The sequence below is a fragment of the Phaseolus vulgaris genome, chromosome 8 (genome assembly GCF_000499845.2).
Source record: "Phaseolus vulgaris cultivar G19833 chromosome 8, P. vulgaris v2.0, whole genome shotgun sequence".
Lineage (NCBI taxonomy): Eukaryota > Viridiplantae > Streptophyta > Magnoliopsida > Fabales > Fabaceae > Phaseolus > Phaseolus vulgaris.
In genome coordinates, this window is record NC_023752.2 from 21,119,243 (window position 1) to 21,137,249 (window position 18,007).

At 34.5% G+C, this 18,007-nt stretch overlaps 1 protein-coding gene across 1 annotated transcript; it reads left to right on the forward strand.

The window, feature by feature from the left end:
• The first annotated feature begins 15,639 nt into the window (after positions 1-15,639).
• On the forward strand, positions 15,640-16,575 carry LOC137824735 (uncharacterized). The gene has a single exon (XM_068630406.1). It carries the CDS (start codon positions 15,640-15,642, stop codon positions 16,573-16,575), a length of 936 nt encoding a protein of 311 aa, XP_068486507.1.
• Positions 16,576-18,007: the final 1,432 nt, after the last annotated feature.

Sequence of the window (18,007 nt, forward strand, 5' to 3'; positions counted from 1 at the left end):
CAATAAATAAATATAATTAAATTTATTTATAAATAAATAATTAAAAACTATATTGTTTTAATATATTTTATAGCTAAATTCTCTAAAATTTTGAAAGTGTAACTTTACATTACAAATAAGTTTTTTAAAGTTTCAAAAACTTATTTTAAAAACTCAACAAAATAACATTAGATAATAAGTATTTCAACAGTATTTGCATATGTGCAATTTTAGTTTTAATTACAATTTTTAATATTTAATTCTCATAATTTTGAAATATTTTAAATTAAGACCTTTACTTTAAAATGCATCTAATAATTAATTCATCGTGAAAGTGAGAAGTAATAAAGTTAATTTCTCCTCGCAATATGTTCTTGCAATCTTTATCCAAGAACAAACATGACTTTGAAGTCCACATCTGATAGATAATCAATTATTTAGGATATATAAAGTAGTGATAAACACCAATTGTTGTCGAGTTAGGTAACAATGGCTTCTTACCCAAGTTGGGATAGTAAGGTGATGAAAGAAACAATATTGGAGTGAGAAGAATATAATGCCTTATTTAGTGTTTTTTCTCCTTAGATATAATAAACATAAGTGTGGTTGAATTGTGATTCCTCGCTAGGACTGCCACCCGCGGCCATTGAGCCTATCCTGGAGAGCAGTGTGTTAGAATATATGGCCTTAAACAAGAGGGGAAGTGAATTATTTATAAGAGATTTTCGAAAACTTTTAAAGGTTTAATGAAATTCTGTGTAGAAATCAAAAAGAGGAATCAAGTTAGCCAAGAACACAAACTATTTTAAAGAAAAACACAGAAAAACAATCGGTTGTTTCTTCAAATCAATCGGTTGTTTATACCAGTTAAAACTTAAACAGTTTAAAAACATAATTTAAAGGAGTTCAGAGAAAGAGAAATGCACACAAATAGTTTATACTGGTTCACTCTTACAACAAGAGCTACGTCCAGTTCCCATAAACCACTGGATAATCCACTAAGCAATCAAACCAGATTACAAAACACCACACACCAAAGTAGTGACCTTGAATCCCTCAAGAAACACACTACCTTTGGCAAATCACACCAAGAGTATTGATCTTGAACACCTCAAGAACACACAACATTCCTTGGCAATACAACAACAAAAATACAGAAGATTGAGAAAAGATTACACTTGATCAAAGAACAATCTGAAAAGAATACAATTGCAATCCTATTCCACTCTCACTAGAAAATCCAAAGCTTGATGTGAATCTTGAAAACTTGAGATCAAATATGTCAAACTGAATTTCTCAAAAATGTTTCTTACTCTTTAGAAACATATAACAAACTATTTATATTTTCCAAAGATTGGTCAAAACATTTAATGAAGGAGCGTATTCAGTTAGAAATCATTTAAAACAGATTCACCATTCAAAACAGAATTCTATTAGAATTTTCAAAGAAACAATCAGTTGAAACCACGAAACAACCGATTGATTTGGTTTAATAGTTAAGTTAACCAAGTCAAACAACTTTCAACCTGTTGATTCGAAAAAACAACAGGTTGTTTTTCACTTAGTTGGAAAAACATTTAATTTCAAAAATCTTTTAATTCACATCAATTTTAGATTCAAAAAGAGTGGATCACACTTTAATCTACCTAGATCTCACCCGCACACAACAGCAACACCAGCCTTTCATCAAACACCTTGGATTTGGATTCTTCAAAGCTCTTGATCACTCTTGATCAACAATCTCCCCCTATTTGATGAAGACAAATCCCTGGTTGCTTGTGTTGGTCTTGTTTGAATCTAAAACAGCACATGCAAAATAGAAACTATGCAATCAGGAGCATCTCTAATAGTAGGTTATGGTTACACATCAACTAGTTTTCTACATAACCACAAGAGTAGAAAAACCAGCCACAAACTATGCCAAAACACACCAAACTGCAGCACCAAATCAAACATCATATGCATCATAAACTTAAATCAGAGTTTATAGTAGGTTATAGCAGTTTTAAGACAACACATAAACCATATTCCCCCCCTATTTGTCTTCACAAATAGAATTAGGAAGAAAGAAAAACATATTTAAGAAAGGGTTTGAGAATCAAGAATGTCTAACTCATTTCTTAAAAAGAAAAACCTATCTTTTGGCCAAGGTTTTGTGAATATGTCAGCAAGTTGCAGTCATGTTTCAATGAATTTCATCTCATAATCTTCATTGTTCACATGATCCCTTATGAAGTGATGAAGAATCTCAATGTGTTTTGTTCTTGACTGTTGAATCTGATTTTATGTGAGATTTATAGCACTTGTATTGTCACAAATTTAGTCTCTAAAATAGTTTATATAGTAACTAATCATTTTTTGTCTTTATAATTGGTTTCTATTTAATGATTTTCTTGTACTGTAACCCGTCGTAGTTGTTATTGAGTTTTACAATAATTTTTGTGTAGGATAAAGTATTTGAAACTCGTGAAGAAATAACAAACCCAAAATTTGTAGAAATATATACTTATGTATTTTGAAGAGTATTTCAAAAGATAAAGTTCCAGATAGTATAATAAATTTTTTACCAATTATTAATTGACTTTCAAGAATCGAAGCCTTTTGAGTTAGAGTATTTTTAGTAGTGCAAATCTACTTGTTTCTAATTCATGTTTTCATAATCAAAAAAAGTTATGAAAATGGATTCCATTCTATAATGCTTGGAATAAATGACACTTTTTATGATTAGCCAAGTTATTATTTTATTAATTGAATGATGAACATGATATGGAGACTAATATTTTCTTAACTTCTCCTAATGTTTTTATCTTTCTTACTATGTAATATTCTCATCATTTTGTATATCTTTTCCTTTTTAAATAATTAATTTGTTTCACAATGTAATCATCATTATTTCTAAATAACTTGTATCAAACACATCCATTTAAAATTGGATTTACTGTAAGAAAGGAGAATAAGAAGAAAAAAAATATACTTAACATAAGAGATTTAAAGGTATAATTACCTTATTCACTAGTAAAAAAGGTACAATAACGACGATTAATAAGGACATATAAAGACGATTTCAGAACCGTCGTTATTACAGGTGTTATTATAAATAATTCATTTATAATGACGGTTCTTGAACCGACTTTATACTAGTAAATAACTATTTTTTATAAATATTTTTAAAGGCAGTTCCTTTGGGAATCGTCATTGTAAGTATGTTTTCTTTTTAAAAAAAATATTTTAAAGACAGTTCTAGGTGGAGCCGCGTTATATGTAGGTTTTTTTAAAATAAAGAATGTTTTAATATATATATATATATATATATATATATATATATAACCTGTATAAAATATCCAATTTCCAGAAAATAAAAGCATTTAAAATCATAATTTAAATATGGAAAATACATACAAAAAATTATAATATTCTACAAAAAGTTTTGGTAATATATGAAAAAGTTCTCACATTGACCATGTTGTCCTCACGTACTCCAATGCTTCCGAACCTAGCGGTTGTTGGTCATTGAAAAATTGTGACATTTGAATTTTTTTTTTAATTAGTGCATGAATAATAAACTCTGAATTTTAAAGTGTTTTTTGTATTGAGGTATTACTTGATCCTAACCTCTATCACTTGTAGTCGACATCCACTGCTTAACATAATAATCGCACTCATAACTTCCAAATTGCTTGTTGGACTGCACGTGAAAATAAATATAATAAATGAATGAATGAGACACATTAAATTGAGTGAACATATATACTTTAAATACCTTAAGCTACATCTAAGTGAGTTTTTGTGTGTTTGCACTTCCCCTCCCACTCAACATGTTATATCCAGAGTAAGCACTGAAATAAGAAGATTTCATGTTAGAATACATAACATTATATAATGTATAAGTGATAATAAATGTTAAATGAAATTGTCGTACCTATCTATAATGTGTTTAAAAAAGGTAGGGGGTTTCTTATGCAGGGAGCAAAAACATGCAGCGGTATGATCTTGAACAGATATGATCAATAGTTGTCAATGACGCCTATATAAAATACCAATTAGTTTCTCTTATTTCAATAATTTAGTATAACTTATTTAATAAATATGGACTTATTCATGGATGTATGAAGCAAAATAAATTCGTTTTCCTCCATTCTTTAAGGTAGTGGTGATGTCTGTTTGTGTTTCTGAATTCTTGTTTCCAAGTGATTGAATGAGTTGAGGGTCTAAAAACCCATATATATTTTGTTTCCCCTCATTGAAGCATAATCCATAAATATACCTAAATTTCAATAAGTTAGTACTAATATATTCAATAAATCAAAAGTATAAAGATTTTAATATTTGAACTTACATCATCCATAATTGTAGAACTGCTATGTTAATCTCTTGATTTCTAGATGCAAGGTCCAACAAATCAGACATGTGAAAGTACAATGGTACATCACTATGCCTTCCAAAAGCATTTGCATCCCATGGAACCTCTACGATGATTGTATCTAAAGTTGTAGCAACTTCTACCAATGTCGCCACAGGATCATCAGTGGAGAATTTTTTCTTCTTTCGCAAAAAGGCAGTTTTGTCTTAGGTTCTTGCTACTCATTAACAAACAAATAATTAAATTACTTATAATGTAATACGTAATCCTATTAGTGCAAAGATATACCGTAGAGTCTATAGGTCTGACGAGATTTCTAGGTCAGGCAACGAAAGTATGTAATGTCTTTGCTACAATTGTCACCTCTAATATCGGCACAGGAATTGCAACATCACCATAAAGGACCTTCTCCACCGTGACCTTTATCAAATTAGAAGCAAGAGGCACATTGTGTAACATTGTGACCCCTTCATAACACTTACCTAGGGTAACGAATGGGGTCAAAGAATTATACTCAACATATAACTCACATTGGCTAGTTTAGCCAATGTCATCCCCCGATAGATCAACCGCCGAACAACTCCCTTTAGTGTTAACTTTCTTAATAGGAGGCGGAGGTGGTTCATCTTGTACCATAGTAGGTGGCTGTTGCGAGAGTCCTAAACCCTCCCACCACTTTTCAAACTCCCCATCCATCCGCTTATTAAACTCCTCCATTAAGCTTTCTCTAATCTCTTGAGTTACCTCAACCTTTATCTGTTGACATAACTGTAGTAAATACTCTTGGCTAGGTTGACTAGATAATTGTTCCTTGCTATGTGAAGAAGGTCCAAAGTATGATTGAATCCCAACCCCATATCCAGCTACACGAACACGTCCAAGATGCTCAGGTCGTCCGATAGCAACATTAAGAATATATTTGCGACCACATGGAATAAAAGTGCCCTGTGTTGATTACTGTTAGAATGTATGGCTTTAAACTAGAGGGGGGTGAATGGTTTAAAGAGGGTTTTCGCAAACTTTTAAGTCTAGAATGAATTTTTTTTAAGAAAACTTGATTCAGAATTCAGTTTGCCAAAAAAACAAAGCAATTTAGCATAGCACCAGAAAAACAATCGGTTGTTTCGCAGAAACAATAGGTTGTTTATACTAGTTCACAAATATAAACTGAAATTAAAGAGTTCAAGGGATAAAGAGATTGTACACACAAGTTTATACTGGTTCACTCTTAAACCAGGAGCTACATCCAGTCTTCCCAGAAACCACTGGGGAATCCACTAAGCAATCAACCCTAGATTACTTACAACACCACCAAAGAAGTGACCTTGATCCCCTCAAGACACACACTTCCTTTGGCTCAGCACAACACCACTAAGAATGTTAATCTTTACAACCTCAAGAACACACAACACTTCTAAGCTTCACACACAGAGTTTTCTCAAAGTACAAAAGGATTACACTTGTTACAAAAAGATCTGAATCAATACAAGATGAAAATCCTATTCCACACTCTTTTGATCCAAACAATCTCTAAGCAAACTTCAACTCTTCAAAAGCCAAATTAGTGAAAAACTCAAATTTGTTTTTCTTTAATTAAATCTCAGTTCTTGTTTGTTACATAATCTGAACAAACTATTTATTGCTTTCAAAGACTGGTCAAAGCATTTAAAACTGGAGCGTAATCAGTTATAAAATCATTTTAATGCTCAGTCAAAGCACAAAACAGTTTTCTGTTATGGTCCCAAAACAAACAATCGGTTGAATACTCGAATTAATCGGTTGTTTTGGTTTGACAACAAGTCAACCATCAAAAACAGTTTTCAACCTTTCTAAAAACACCTAAGTATAAAACAATCGGTTGTTTCGACAAAACAACAGGTTGTTTTTCACTTCGTTTGAAAAACACTTTCAATAAAAAGGTTTAAGAATGCTTAAGCTTTGGATTGAATCAAGAGTGGATTTACACGGATAATCTACCCCAGATCCTATTTAAAACACCTCAGCAACAACAAGCACAACCAGCCTTCCATCAAACTTCAAAGGGTTTGGATTCTTCAAAGCTTGAACACACTTGATTCAACAATCTCCCCCTATTTGATGAAGACAAATCCTTAGTTGCTTGTGTTGGATTTGATTGAATCTAAATCAGTTCTTGCAAGACAAAGTTTAAGCAAAGCACAATATATCTTATAGTGGTTAGAGCAAAAACAGAAGCAATAGCATTAACACCAACAAAAATAAGGCTTACTTGAACACTCATACACAATCATAGAGTTTGCAGAAATATTAAACAATAATGAAAGACAACACAGCATAAAATCTCCCCCTATTTGTCTTCACAAATAGACAAGAAGAAGAGATATAAAGATAATTGTTCCAGATTATACAGAATTGAAAAACATAAGCACTTAAACTGTTACAAGGTCAAAAACAATCGGTTGTTTCGTGAATTCAACGGTTGTTTTTCCTTTAATCATCCTTGCTATACTGGAGTTCAAAAATTTGATTATGAACAGCTTCTATTTGTTCATCCAAGGTCATAAATCGTGTATCCATGTTGTTGAATCTGTTGTCTATACTCTGGAAGTTGCTTACACACAAATCATGAAGATTCCTTTTATTCTCGGCAAAACCAACAAGCCTATTTACCATGTATCTTTCAAAATAAGACATGGATGGCATTTCATCTCCTTGATTCCCTGCACTGGTTCCAACACCTAGATTGGTTTGAGGCTATTCTTCATGGGGAAAATCCATGTCAGCAGCTTGATCTTCTTCATCAAAATCAGCAGCTGCAGCACTTGATGAAGCACCATGATCACCATCTCTGCTCACCCATTTCCCATTTATTTTGGTGAATCTCATCTTGCTAAGAGAGCCATTGTTCATCTCTTGTGTTGACTTAACCAACTCATATGTCTCGTCCTCAAGATTCACTTCAAAATAGAGCAAGAATTTAGAGATTAAAACAACATATGGATAGTGATAATCACTTAACCTCATGGCTTTTTGCATGTGTTCTTTGATTATGTGGATCCAGTTGATTTTGATATTCTTCATGATGTAGTAGATGTATACAAGGTCTTCTTCTGTTAGGACAAAATGGTTGCTCCCCCTTGGAGTAAGAATCCAAGTTACAATAAGAGCAAGCACCCTTTCATCTAGCTTTAAGCCTTCAACCGAACAAGTTCTCACTTGGGCATTTTGATTCTTCAAGCAACTCTTGTAGTATTGGACTTTGTTAAAATCCTCCACTACTCCAAGATTTCCCTTGTTGATTCTTAGACCAGCATATTTCAGACCAGCAACAACAGTCCACACATCATGAGTAATCTCCATGTCAACTCCCTTCACATGAGAAACAAGATTGTTTCCCTCAAACATGAGATTGGTGTAGAACATCCGGATCAAATCAGGGTAAATGTTTCCCTTCATCTCCAAGAACCTTCTTAGTGATTGGTCCTTGAGCAGCTTCCTCATATTGTCTAGCTTTTGGCTTTTCAGCCAATCAAAGGAAACAACTTTGGGGTTGTTGATCACCTATGTGCTAGTTTCAAACCTATACCTTTCAATGAGCTCATTGTCTCCAGAAAACCAGCCCTCTAATCTCCTTCCAGACCTTACATCTCTGGTTTTGACCCTCTTTGATGTAGGAGGAGTTGATTCCATGACAACAGAAAAAGAGGAAAAGAAGACTCACACAAGAAGAGCAAGAGATGTTGCAAGAGATGGCTCAATTGATTGTTCTTGTGAGAGAGAACAACTGCAACAGAATTTAAAGAAACATAGAACCAAACTGCATTCAATGATGTGAGTAGAAAAGACTTGACCAAGACCTGCATAGAAAACGTCAGAAAAAGCAGAAAATCACATGGTCATCACATGTGATCTTTGACTAGTCATAAAAGCTCTTAAATTTTCAAGATTTTGGAATATATTCCTTTATGACATGTTGTAACTTCCTCCAGAATGTGATCAACTTTCAACACTGCTTTATTGACTAAGGATTCTTTCATAATTGAGATATGCAATAGACAGAATTCAAAAAACAATTAAATCCATTCTTTCACAGTGTTGTCAGAGAGGAAACAATCGGTTGTTTCGAGGAAACAATCGATTGTTTTTCTGTAGCAGCAAAACAGATTTTGAATTTTAAGAATTTGCAAATAGAATTCAATGTAGATGAAATTAAGCATTTAACCAGATATATTAAGCATGAATATGAATTTTAAAAGGAACAAAAGATAGAGATAAGGAAGGTCTTATCATTTATGATGTTCTTCAATGAGTCATATGACTTTGATCAAGAAGCCTCTTTTGACTATTAAGAACCTTGGACTGATACATAACATTGATTCAGCTTCAATGTTAAACTTTTCCTTCCAAGAACCTGATCAGATGACTCAGTTCCTCATATTCTTCTAGATTTCCTGCATGAACATGAATTCAAGCAACAAGGTTTGGTCCCCTTACAAATGTGGGTACATTTGGTTTATTTTTATCATTTGAAACGTCACAACCTTTGGGAATCCATTTCATAAAGCCCCTGGGAACAGAATATTTCCTTATTTTGCAGAATCTAACAGAATGGTCTTTCTTCATGCAATAAAAGCATGTAACAATCGGTTGTTTCGACTTAACAATCGGTTGTTTTGAAAAATTCTTTGAAAACTTATCTTGTTTGTTTTGTGGATTAAAACCTAATCCAGCTCTTCCAAAAACACAGTTTTGAGATGCCAAGACATTCTCAAAGTTGGATTTTCCTTTTGAAAGTTTATCCACAGTACTCACAAGATAATGCACTTTCCTTTCAAGATTTTCACAATTTTCACAAATGAGAGTGTCACATTTGCAAGAAGACTTTTTGCAATGAGTTTCTAGATTTTCAAAAACACTTTTTGATTTTTCCAGCTCTTCTTCAAGTGCCTTAACTCTCTTTTCAAGCCAGCTGTTAAGCTCTTTCAATTGGTTGTTTGAAAGAACCAATCTATTAGCTTCATCATGTGTTTCTTGAAAAGCTTCAAGCAATTCACTATAATTTTCAACATTTAGAGAAGCACATGAACTTACATCACTTGAGCTGCATGACTCATCATCTCCTTTTGCAATCAAGCATATGTTTTCCCTTTCTTCTTCACTTGATGATGAGCTTGATTAGGAGACTTCATTCTCATCCCAAGCTATGTAGGCCATTTTTGACTTTCCCTTCTTTTCTTTGTAGCTTGACTTCTTCTACTTGCTTTCTTTATTTGGGCAATCTGCCTTTATGTGCCCTTACTCACCACAACCAAAACAAGTATAGTTATTGGAATTAAAATCATTGGATTTTTTGTTTCCATACTTTTCCTTGTTGGTGTCTTTATTGCGGTTCCTTTTCAAGAATTTGCTAAACTTTCTAGATAGCAAACTAAGGTTCTCTTCATCACTGGATTCTTGTTTGTTTTTGTGCTTGACAGCTTTTAAGGCAATACTCCTTACATGCTTGTCATCACTTTCTTGAACATTGAGTTTATTCATCTCCAACTCATGTTCCCTAAGCTTGCCAAACAAAGAAGCCATACTCAATGATGTTAGATCTTTTGATTCAGATATAGCAGTTACATAAGGTTGCCAAGACCTATCAAGACATTTGAGGATCTTGATGTTTAGCTCTTCTTTTTCAAAGGTTTTCTCAAGGCTCATGAGGTGATTGATGATGTGAGTGAACCTCTTTTGAACTTCAGCAATAGTCTCACCCTTGAGCATTCTGAACATTTCATACTCTTGGATTAGAGTATGCTTTCTAGCTCTTTTAACCTCATTAGTACCTTCATGAGTTACCTCCAAGGTGTCTCACATTTCCTTTGCTGATTTGCATTGAGAGACACTGAAAAATTCATCTGAATTCAAGGCAGAAGTTATTATGTTTTTAGCAATGCAATCAAATTTGGCCTTCTTGCTTTCAGAATCAGTCCATTAAGACCAAGGTTTTTCAATGGAAGATCCATCTTTTTCAAATTTTGGAACAAAGGGGCCATTTTCAATTGCATCACAAATACCTTTGTCAAGTGATTCCACAAAGATTTTCATTCTGACTTTCCAAAATTGGTAGTTCAAACCACAAAATAGAGGTGATCTGTTGATTGAAGCACCTTCCCCTAAAGGTAATCTATCAGCCATATAAAAACAGTTTTAGGATCACACTTGAATAAATTTCAAGAACCAAGCTCTTGATGCCAATTGTTACAATGTATGGCTTTAAACTAGAGGGGAGGGGGTGAATGGTTTAAAGAGGGTTTTCACAAACTTTTAAGTCTAGGATGAAATTCTTTTAAGAAAACTTGATTCAGAATTCAGTTTGCTAAAAACACAAAGCAATTTAGCACAGCACCAGACAAACAATTGGTTGTTTCGCAGAAACAATCGGTTGTGTATACCAGTTCACAAATATAAACTAAAATTAAAGAGTTCAAGGGATAGAGAGATTGTACACACAGGTTTATACTGGTTCACTCTTAAACCAAGAGCTACATCCAGTCTTCCCAAAAACCACTGGAAATTCACTAAGCAATCAACCCTAGATTACTTACAGCACCACCAAAGAAGTGACATGGATCCTTTCAAGACACACACTTCCTTTGGCTCAGCACAACACCACTAAGAATGTTGATCTTGACAACCTCAAGAACACATAGCACTTCTAAGCTTCACACACAGAGTTTTCTCAAAGTACAAAAGGATTACACTTGTTATAGAAAGATCTTAAATCAATACAAGATGAAAATCCTATTCCACACTCTCTTGATCCAAGCAATCTCTAAGCAAACTTCAACTCTTCAAAAGCCAAATTAGTGAAAAACTCAAATCTGTTTTTCTTTAATTAAATCTCAGTTCTTGTTTGTTACATAATCTGAACAAACTATTTATTGCTTTCAAATACTGGTCAAAGCATTTAAAACTGGAGCATAATCAGTTATAAAATCATTTTATTGCTCAGTCAAAGCACAAAACAGTTTTCTGTTATAGTCCCAAAACAAACAATCGGTTGAATTTGGGTCCATTTGGTTTACTATTTTCATTTGAAACCTTACAACCTTTAGGAATCCATTTCATAAAGCCTCTGGGAACCGAAAATTTTCTTATTTTGCAGAATCTAACAAAATGGCCTTTCTTCATGCAATAAAAGCATGTAACAACCGGTTGTTTCGACTTAGCAATCGGTTGTTTTATTGGCTTTCTTGAAAAACTTTTTGAAAACTTATCTTGCTTGTTTTGGGGATTAAAACCTAATCTGGCTCTTCCAAAAAAATAGTTTTGAGATACCAAGACATTCTCAAAGTTGGATTTTCTTTTAGAAAGCTTATCCACAGTACTTACAAGTTAATGCACTTTCTTTTCAAGGTTTTCACAATTTTCACAAATGAGAGTGTCACATTTCCAAGTAGAGTTTTTGAAATGTGTTTCAAGATTTTTAAAATCCCTTTTAGATTTTTCCAGCTCTTCTTCAAGTGCCTTCACTCTCTTTTCAAGCTAGCTGTTAAGATCTTTCAATCGGTTGTTTGAAAGAACCAATCGATTAGCTTCATCATGTGTTTCTTGAAAAGCTTCAAGCAGTTCACTATAATTTTGTTCATTTAAAGAAGCACATGAACTTACTTCACTTGAGCTACAAGATTCAGCATCTCCTTCAGCAATCAAACATATGATTGCCCTTTCTTCTTCACTTGATGAGGAGACTTCATTCTCATCCCAAGCTATGTAGGCCCTTTTTGTCTTTCCCTTCTTTTCTTTGTAGATTGACTTTTTCTCCTTGCTTTCTTTATTTGGGCAATCTGCCTTTATATGCCCTTGCTCACCACAACCAAAACAGGTATAGTTATTGGAATTAAAATCATTGGATTTTTTGTTTCCATACCTTTCGTTGTTTGTATCTTTGTTGCGGTTCCTTTTCAAGAATTTGCTAAACTTTCTACATAGCAAACTAATGTTCTCTTCATCACTATCATCACTGGATTCTTGCTTGCTTTTGTGCTTGACAGCTTTTAAGGCAATATTCCTTACATGCTTGTCTTCGCTTTCTTGAACATTGAGTCGATTCATTTCTAACTCATGTTCCCTAAGCTTGCAAAACAAAAAAGTCATACTCAATGATGTTAGATCTTTAGATTCAGATATAGCAGATACCTTAGGTTTCCAAGACCTATCAAGACACTTGAGGATCTTGATGTTTAGCTCTTCTTTTTCAAAGGTTTTGTCAAGGCTCATGAGATGATTGATGATGTGCGTGAACCTTTTCTGAACTTTAGCAATTGTCTCACCCTTGAGCATTCTGAACATTTCATACTCTTGGATTAGAGTATGATTCCTAGCTCTTTTCACCTCATTGGTACCCTCATGAGTTACCTCCAAGGTGTCCCACATTTCCTTTGTTGATTTGCATTGAGAGACCCTGAAAAATTCATCTGAATTCATGGCAGAAGTTATTATGTTTTTAGCAATGCAATCAAATTTGGCCTTCTTACTTTCAGAATCAGTCCATTGAGACCAAGTTTTTTCAATCGAAGATCCATCTTTTTCAAATTTTGGAACAAAGGGACCATTTTCAATTGCATCCCAAATTCCTTTGTCAAGTGATTCCACAAAGATTTTCATTCTGACTTTCCAAAATTGGTAGTTCAAACCACAAAACAGAGGTGGTTTGTTGATTGAAGCACCTTCCCTAAAAGGTAGTCTATCAGCCATTAAAAAACAGTTTTAGGATCACACTTGAATAAATTTCAAGAACCAAGCCCTTGATGCCAATTGTTAGAATGTATGGCTTTAAACTAGAGGGGGTGAATGGTTTAAAGAGGGTTTTTGCAAACTATTAAGTCTAGAATGAAATTACTTCGAGAAATACTTGATTAAGAAATCAGTTTGCCAAAACACAAAGCAAATAAGTACAGCACCAGAAAAACAATCGGTTGTTTCGCATAAACAATCGGTTGTTTCGCATAAACAATCGGTTGTTTATACCAGTTCACAAATATAAAAATTGAAATTAAAGAGTTTAAGGATAGAGAGAATGCACACAGAGGTTTATACTGGTTCACTCTTAACCAAGAGTTACATCCAGTCTTCCCAGAAACCACTGGGGAATCCACTAAGCAATCAACCCTAGATTACTTACAACACCATCAAAGAAGTGACCTTGATCCCCTCAAGACACACACTTCCTTTGGCTTAGCACAACACCACTAAGAATGCTGATCTTGACAACCTCAAAAACACACAGCACTTCTCAGCTATACACACAGAGTTTCTTTCAAAGTACAAAGGATTCCACTTGTTACAGAACATATCTGAAATCAATACAAGATGAAAATCCTATATCACACTCTCTTTGATCCAGCAATCTCAAACTCAAACCTATTTTTTTGTGATTAAATCTCAGTTGTTTGTTACACAATCTTAACAAACTATTTATTGCTTTCAAAGACTAGTCAAAGCATTTAAAACTGAAGCGTATTCAGTTATAAAATCATTTAATGCTCAGTCAAAGCACAAAATAGTTTTTTGTTATGGTCCCAAAACAAACAATCGATTGTTTTCATGAATCAATCGGTTGTTTTGGTTAGACAGCAAGTCAACCATCAAAAACAATTTTCAACCTTTCTAAAGACAACTAAGTATAAAACAATTGGTTGTTTCGACAAAACAACAGGTTGTTTTTCACTTAGTTTAAAAAACACTTTTCAATTAAAAGTTTTGAGAATGCTTATGCTTTGGATTCAATCAAGAGTGGATTTATACATAAAATCTACCACAGATCCTATCTAAAGACAGCTCAGCAACAACAAGCACATTCAGCCTTTCATCAACCTTCAAAGGGTTTGGATTCTTCAAAGCTTGAACACACTTGATTCAACACTACAGTGGTTTTTAAAATAACTAATGTGGTCAAGTTTTTTTTAAAAGTATGCAATTTGGTCCGTTCTATTAGATTGACATGAACGGTGTTAATTGGTGATGAAGTGGCGCGCAATTTGACACATTTATGCATAGATTGAGTCCATGTATTATTCCAAGTTTATAATTAATTATTAATTATATTTATTTTTAACTTTTGAATATTATCACTTCATCTGCATAAACCCTACTCCCAAACTCATAAGCAAATATTACCTTTCCATCTTCACAAACCCTAATCTCAAACTCATAAGCAAAACCACAGCTCATGCAGGTTCAATTTTTCGTGGTTCTCGTCTTCTAGTTCATCAAGCAATACGATATTGATGTCCAATACCCATTTATTGTGTTCCTTTTGAGCTTTGGAGGCAAAGGAGAGTGTGTATGTGGAGCGGGCGTGGGTGGCGAGGCGAAGGGCGTAGTGGAGAGAGCTGTAGAATTTAAGGAGTTGGCTTTAGTGGTGGGGAATTGGAGGGCAGGTTTTGGGAGAGGAAGCGGTGGACTCACTTCTTCACTAAATCTGAAATATCTTGTTGGTCTTCTTCTTCTTCCTCCATCATTATGCTTCTTCACCAACAAAGCTTTGGAAGCCCTTTATTTTTTTAAAAGGTTGAAACTTCAATCTCTTAACTCAACAACATTCTCTTAAACAACAATATCAAATGTGTAATTGCAAATGTGGAATTACAAATCCCCAATTCAATTTCCTCTTTACATCAATTTTCCCCCTTTTTTTCTTTAGAGGGTGGACCCTTATGTCTTAACAATTTCTTCTCAAATTCATCAATTCACTAGGTTTCACCTTTTCTCTTGTATTCAACACAACTACAAAGAAACTTGGGATACAATTTTGATTGGTTCAAATATAAAGCTCTTTTTTTTTCTTCTTGTCGTTTGGTTTGGGTTATAAATGAATTTAATTTAGTTAAAGGATTTAATTTAAATTAAATCATAATGGAGAAGAGTGTTAGAATAATAGATTACACAAGACACCTCTAAATAAAAATCACTCGTTATGCCACGCACTCTGCCACGTACTCACCAGTTAACGTTGTTCATGTCAATCTAACATAAGGGACCAAATTGCATATTTTTTAAAAAAACTTGGGACCAAATTGATTTTTTTTAAAAAAACCATTGTAGTAAATTGAATATTGATCTTAAATGTAGGTACCAATAAGATAATTTTACCGAGATTTAAAAGCTTAGTGAAATAACATATGAAAGAACATGTTAAAAAAAAAGGCTACAAAATAATTGTGTCATTTAACGTGATTTAAGAAAGAAATTTGAAAATTGCAAACAATTGGAATCAATCATACTCATAAATTTTGAAATTGGATTTAGTATTATGATAATAACTAAAAGTAGATATGCTCAAACAATGGGAAGATCTATCGTCATTTAGGAGGACCAATCAGAACATGGTTGGTTGTTTTTGTGGAGACTTTAATGTTGTAAGAAGGGAAGATGAAAGGAAAGGTATCAGAGGGGGATCCAGCCAGAGGAAGGAGATGAGTGGCTTTAACGGTTTTATTGATACAAACTGTTTGGTGGACATTCCAACTGTGGGAAAAAAATATACCTGGTTCAAACCAAATGGTACTGCCAAAAGTAGATTAGATAGATTTCTTGTGTCTGAAGAGTGGATTCAGATTTGGCCTTTCTACAAGCAATATGTACAACAAAGAACCGTGTCCGATCACTATGCCATTGTGGCGAAATATTGGGTTAAAGATTGGGGTCCTAAACCCTTTCGATCTATTGATGCATGGTTTCTGGAGCCAGGGTTCAAGGCGTTTGTACAGGAGAAATGGGGCTCATACAATAGCCAGGGAAACAGCATGTCTAGTTTTAAAGAAAAACTAAAATCTCTGAAGGCAGATCTCAAAGTGTGGAATAGGAATGTCTTCGGGTGTTTACAGACAAGTCAAAGGAAAATTCAGATGGAAATTGAGACCCTTGATACTAAGGACGATAATGAAGATTTAGAGGAACATTATCGACTAAAGAGAATGGAGTTACTGAGTCAGCTGCGAATGGTTGATAGTAAGATGGATTCCCTCTCAAGACAGGAAGCAAGAGCAAATTGGTGTAAATTTGGGGACATGAACTCCAAATTTTATCATTCGGCTATTAGATGGAGAAGACTCAAGAACGAAGTTAAAGGTGTGGAAGTTAGGGGGCAATGGTGTGAAGAACTGGAAGTAGTGAGAAGGGAAGCTAAGTCTTTGTTTGAAAAAAGGTTCACAGCTACACAAGACTTTGGAGTTAATTTGGGTTCTGTGGAGTTTAAATGCCTTCCCTAAGAAATCAGCATAAGCATGGATACAAGTTTCACAGAGGAAGAAGTAAAAGAAGCCGTGTGGAAATGTGAAGGAACAAAGAGTCCAGGCCCGGATGGATTCAACTTCACGTTTATCAGGAACTGCTGGGATTGCCTTAAATATGACATTATGGAAGCCTTACATTTGTTCCATGAAACCGGAGTTATACCAAAGGGTTGTAACGCTTCATTTATTGCTTTGGTACCTAAAGTGTATGACCCCCTCTCTTTAGACCAGTTTAGACCCATTTCCCTTGTAGGTACATTTTATAAGATCGTCTCTAAGGTCCTAGCGGGACGTATGAAGGGTGTCCTCCCTTTGGTTATTGATGAAAACCAATCAGCTTTTCTGAAGAACAGAGGTATGCTTGATAGCGTGCTCATGGCAAATGAGGTGGTGGAGGAGGTTAGGAGGAACTGGAGAAGTGCACTTTACTTTAAAGTGGACTATGAGAAGGCATATGATTCAGTAAGGTGGGACTTCTTATTCGACATGCTCCAAAGGTTAGGCTTCCACAACAACTAGGTGAGGTGGGTTAGAGGATGCTTGGAATCGTCATCCATTTCAGTGCTTATCAATGGAAGCCCAACAGAGGAATTCATTTCGTCAAGAGGGCTGAGACAGGGTGATCCTATGACTCCTTTCTTGTTTCTGGTGGTTGCTGAAGGTTTGGCTGGGCTTGTGAGACAAGCGACTAAGCAAAATATGCTCACAGGTGTGAAGGTGGGGAGGAAGGAAATAGAATGCAGCATGCTTCAATTCGCGGACGACACCTTATTCATGTGTGAGGATATTTTTTCCAATGTGTTCACGATAAAGATGATCCTAAGATGTTTCGAACTAGTTTCAGGTCTGAAAATTAATTTTTATAAGTAGAAATTGGCAGGGATAAATGTGGACAGGTTCACCTTAGAAACCTACGCCAAGTCTCTCAATTGTTTTACAATGGATGCCTTTCAAGTACTTGAGGTTAGAAGTAGGAGGTAATCCAAGGAATGTACAATTTTGGGAGCCGGTTGTCAGTAAAGTCAGTGCTAGGCTTAGTACTTGGAAAGGGAGGTGTATGTCTATGGCGGGTAGGATTTGCTTAATCAAATCTGTCTTCACATTTATTCCTCTTTTCTACTTATCTTTCTTTAAAACTCTGACCTCGATCTGTAATAGAATCACGAGTATTCAAAGGAGTTTTTTGTGGGCTTGGGGTAGAGACAATAGATCTATACCTTGGGTAAGCTGGGGGAACATTTGTAAACCTACTGAGGAAGGTGGTCTGGGTATCAAGGATATCAGGAAATTCAACTATGCTTTAATGGCGAAATGGAAATGGAGGTTAATGAGTGACGAGAAGGGGAAATGGAAAGATATTCTGGAGTCTAAATATATGGTGACATCAGGTAATAGCCAAGTCCGGCCA

Coding starts and splice junctions, on each gene's coding strand:
- LOC137824735 (XM_068630406.1), top strand. CDS start 15,640: ATGCTCAAACAATGGGAAGATCTATCGTCATTTAGGAGGACCAATCAG.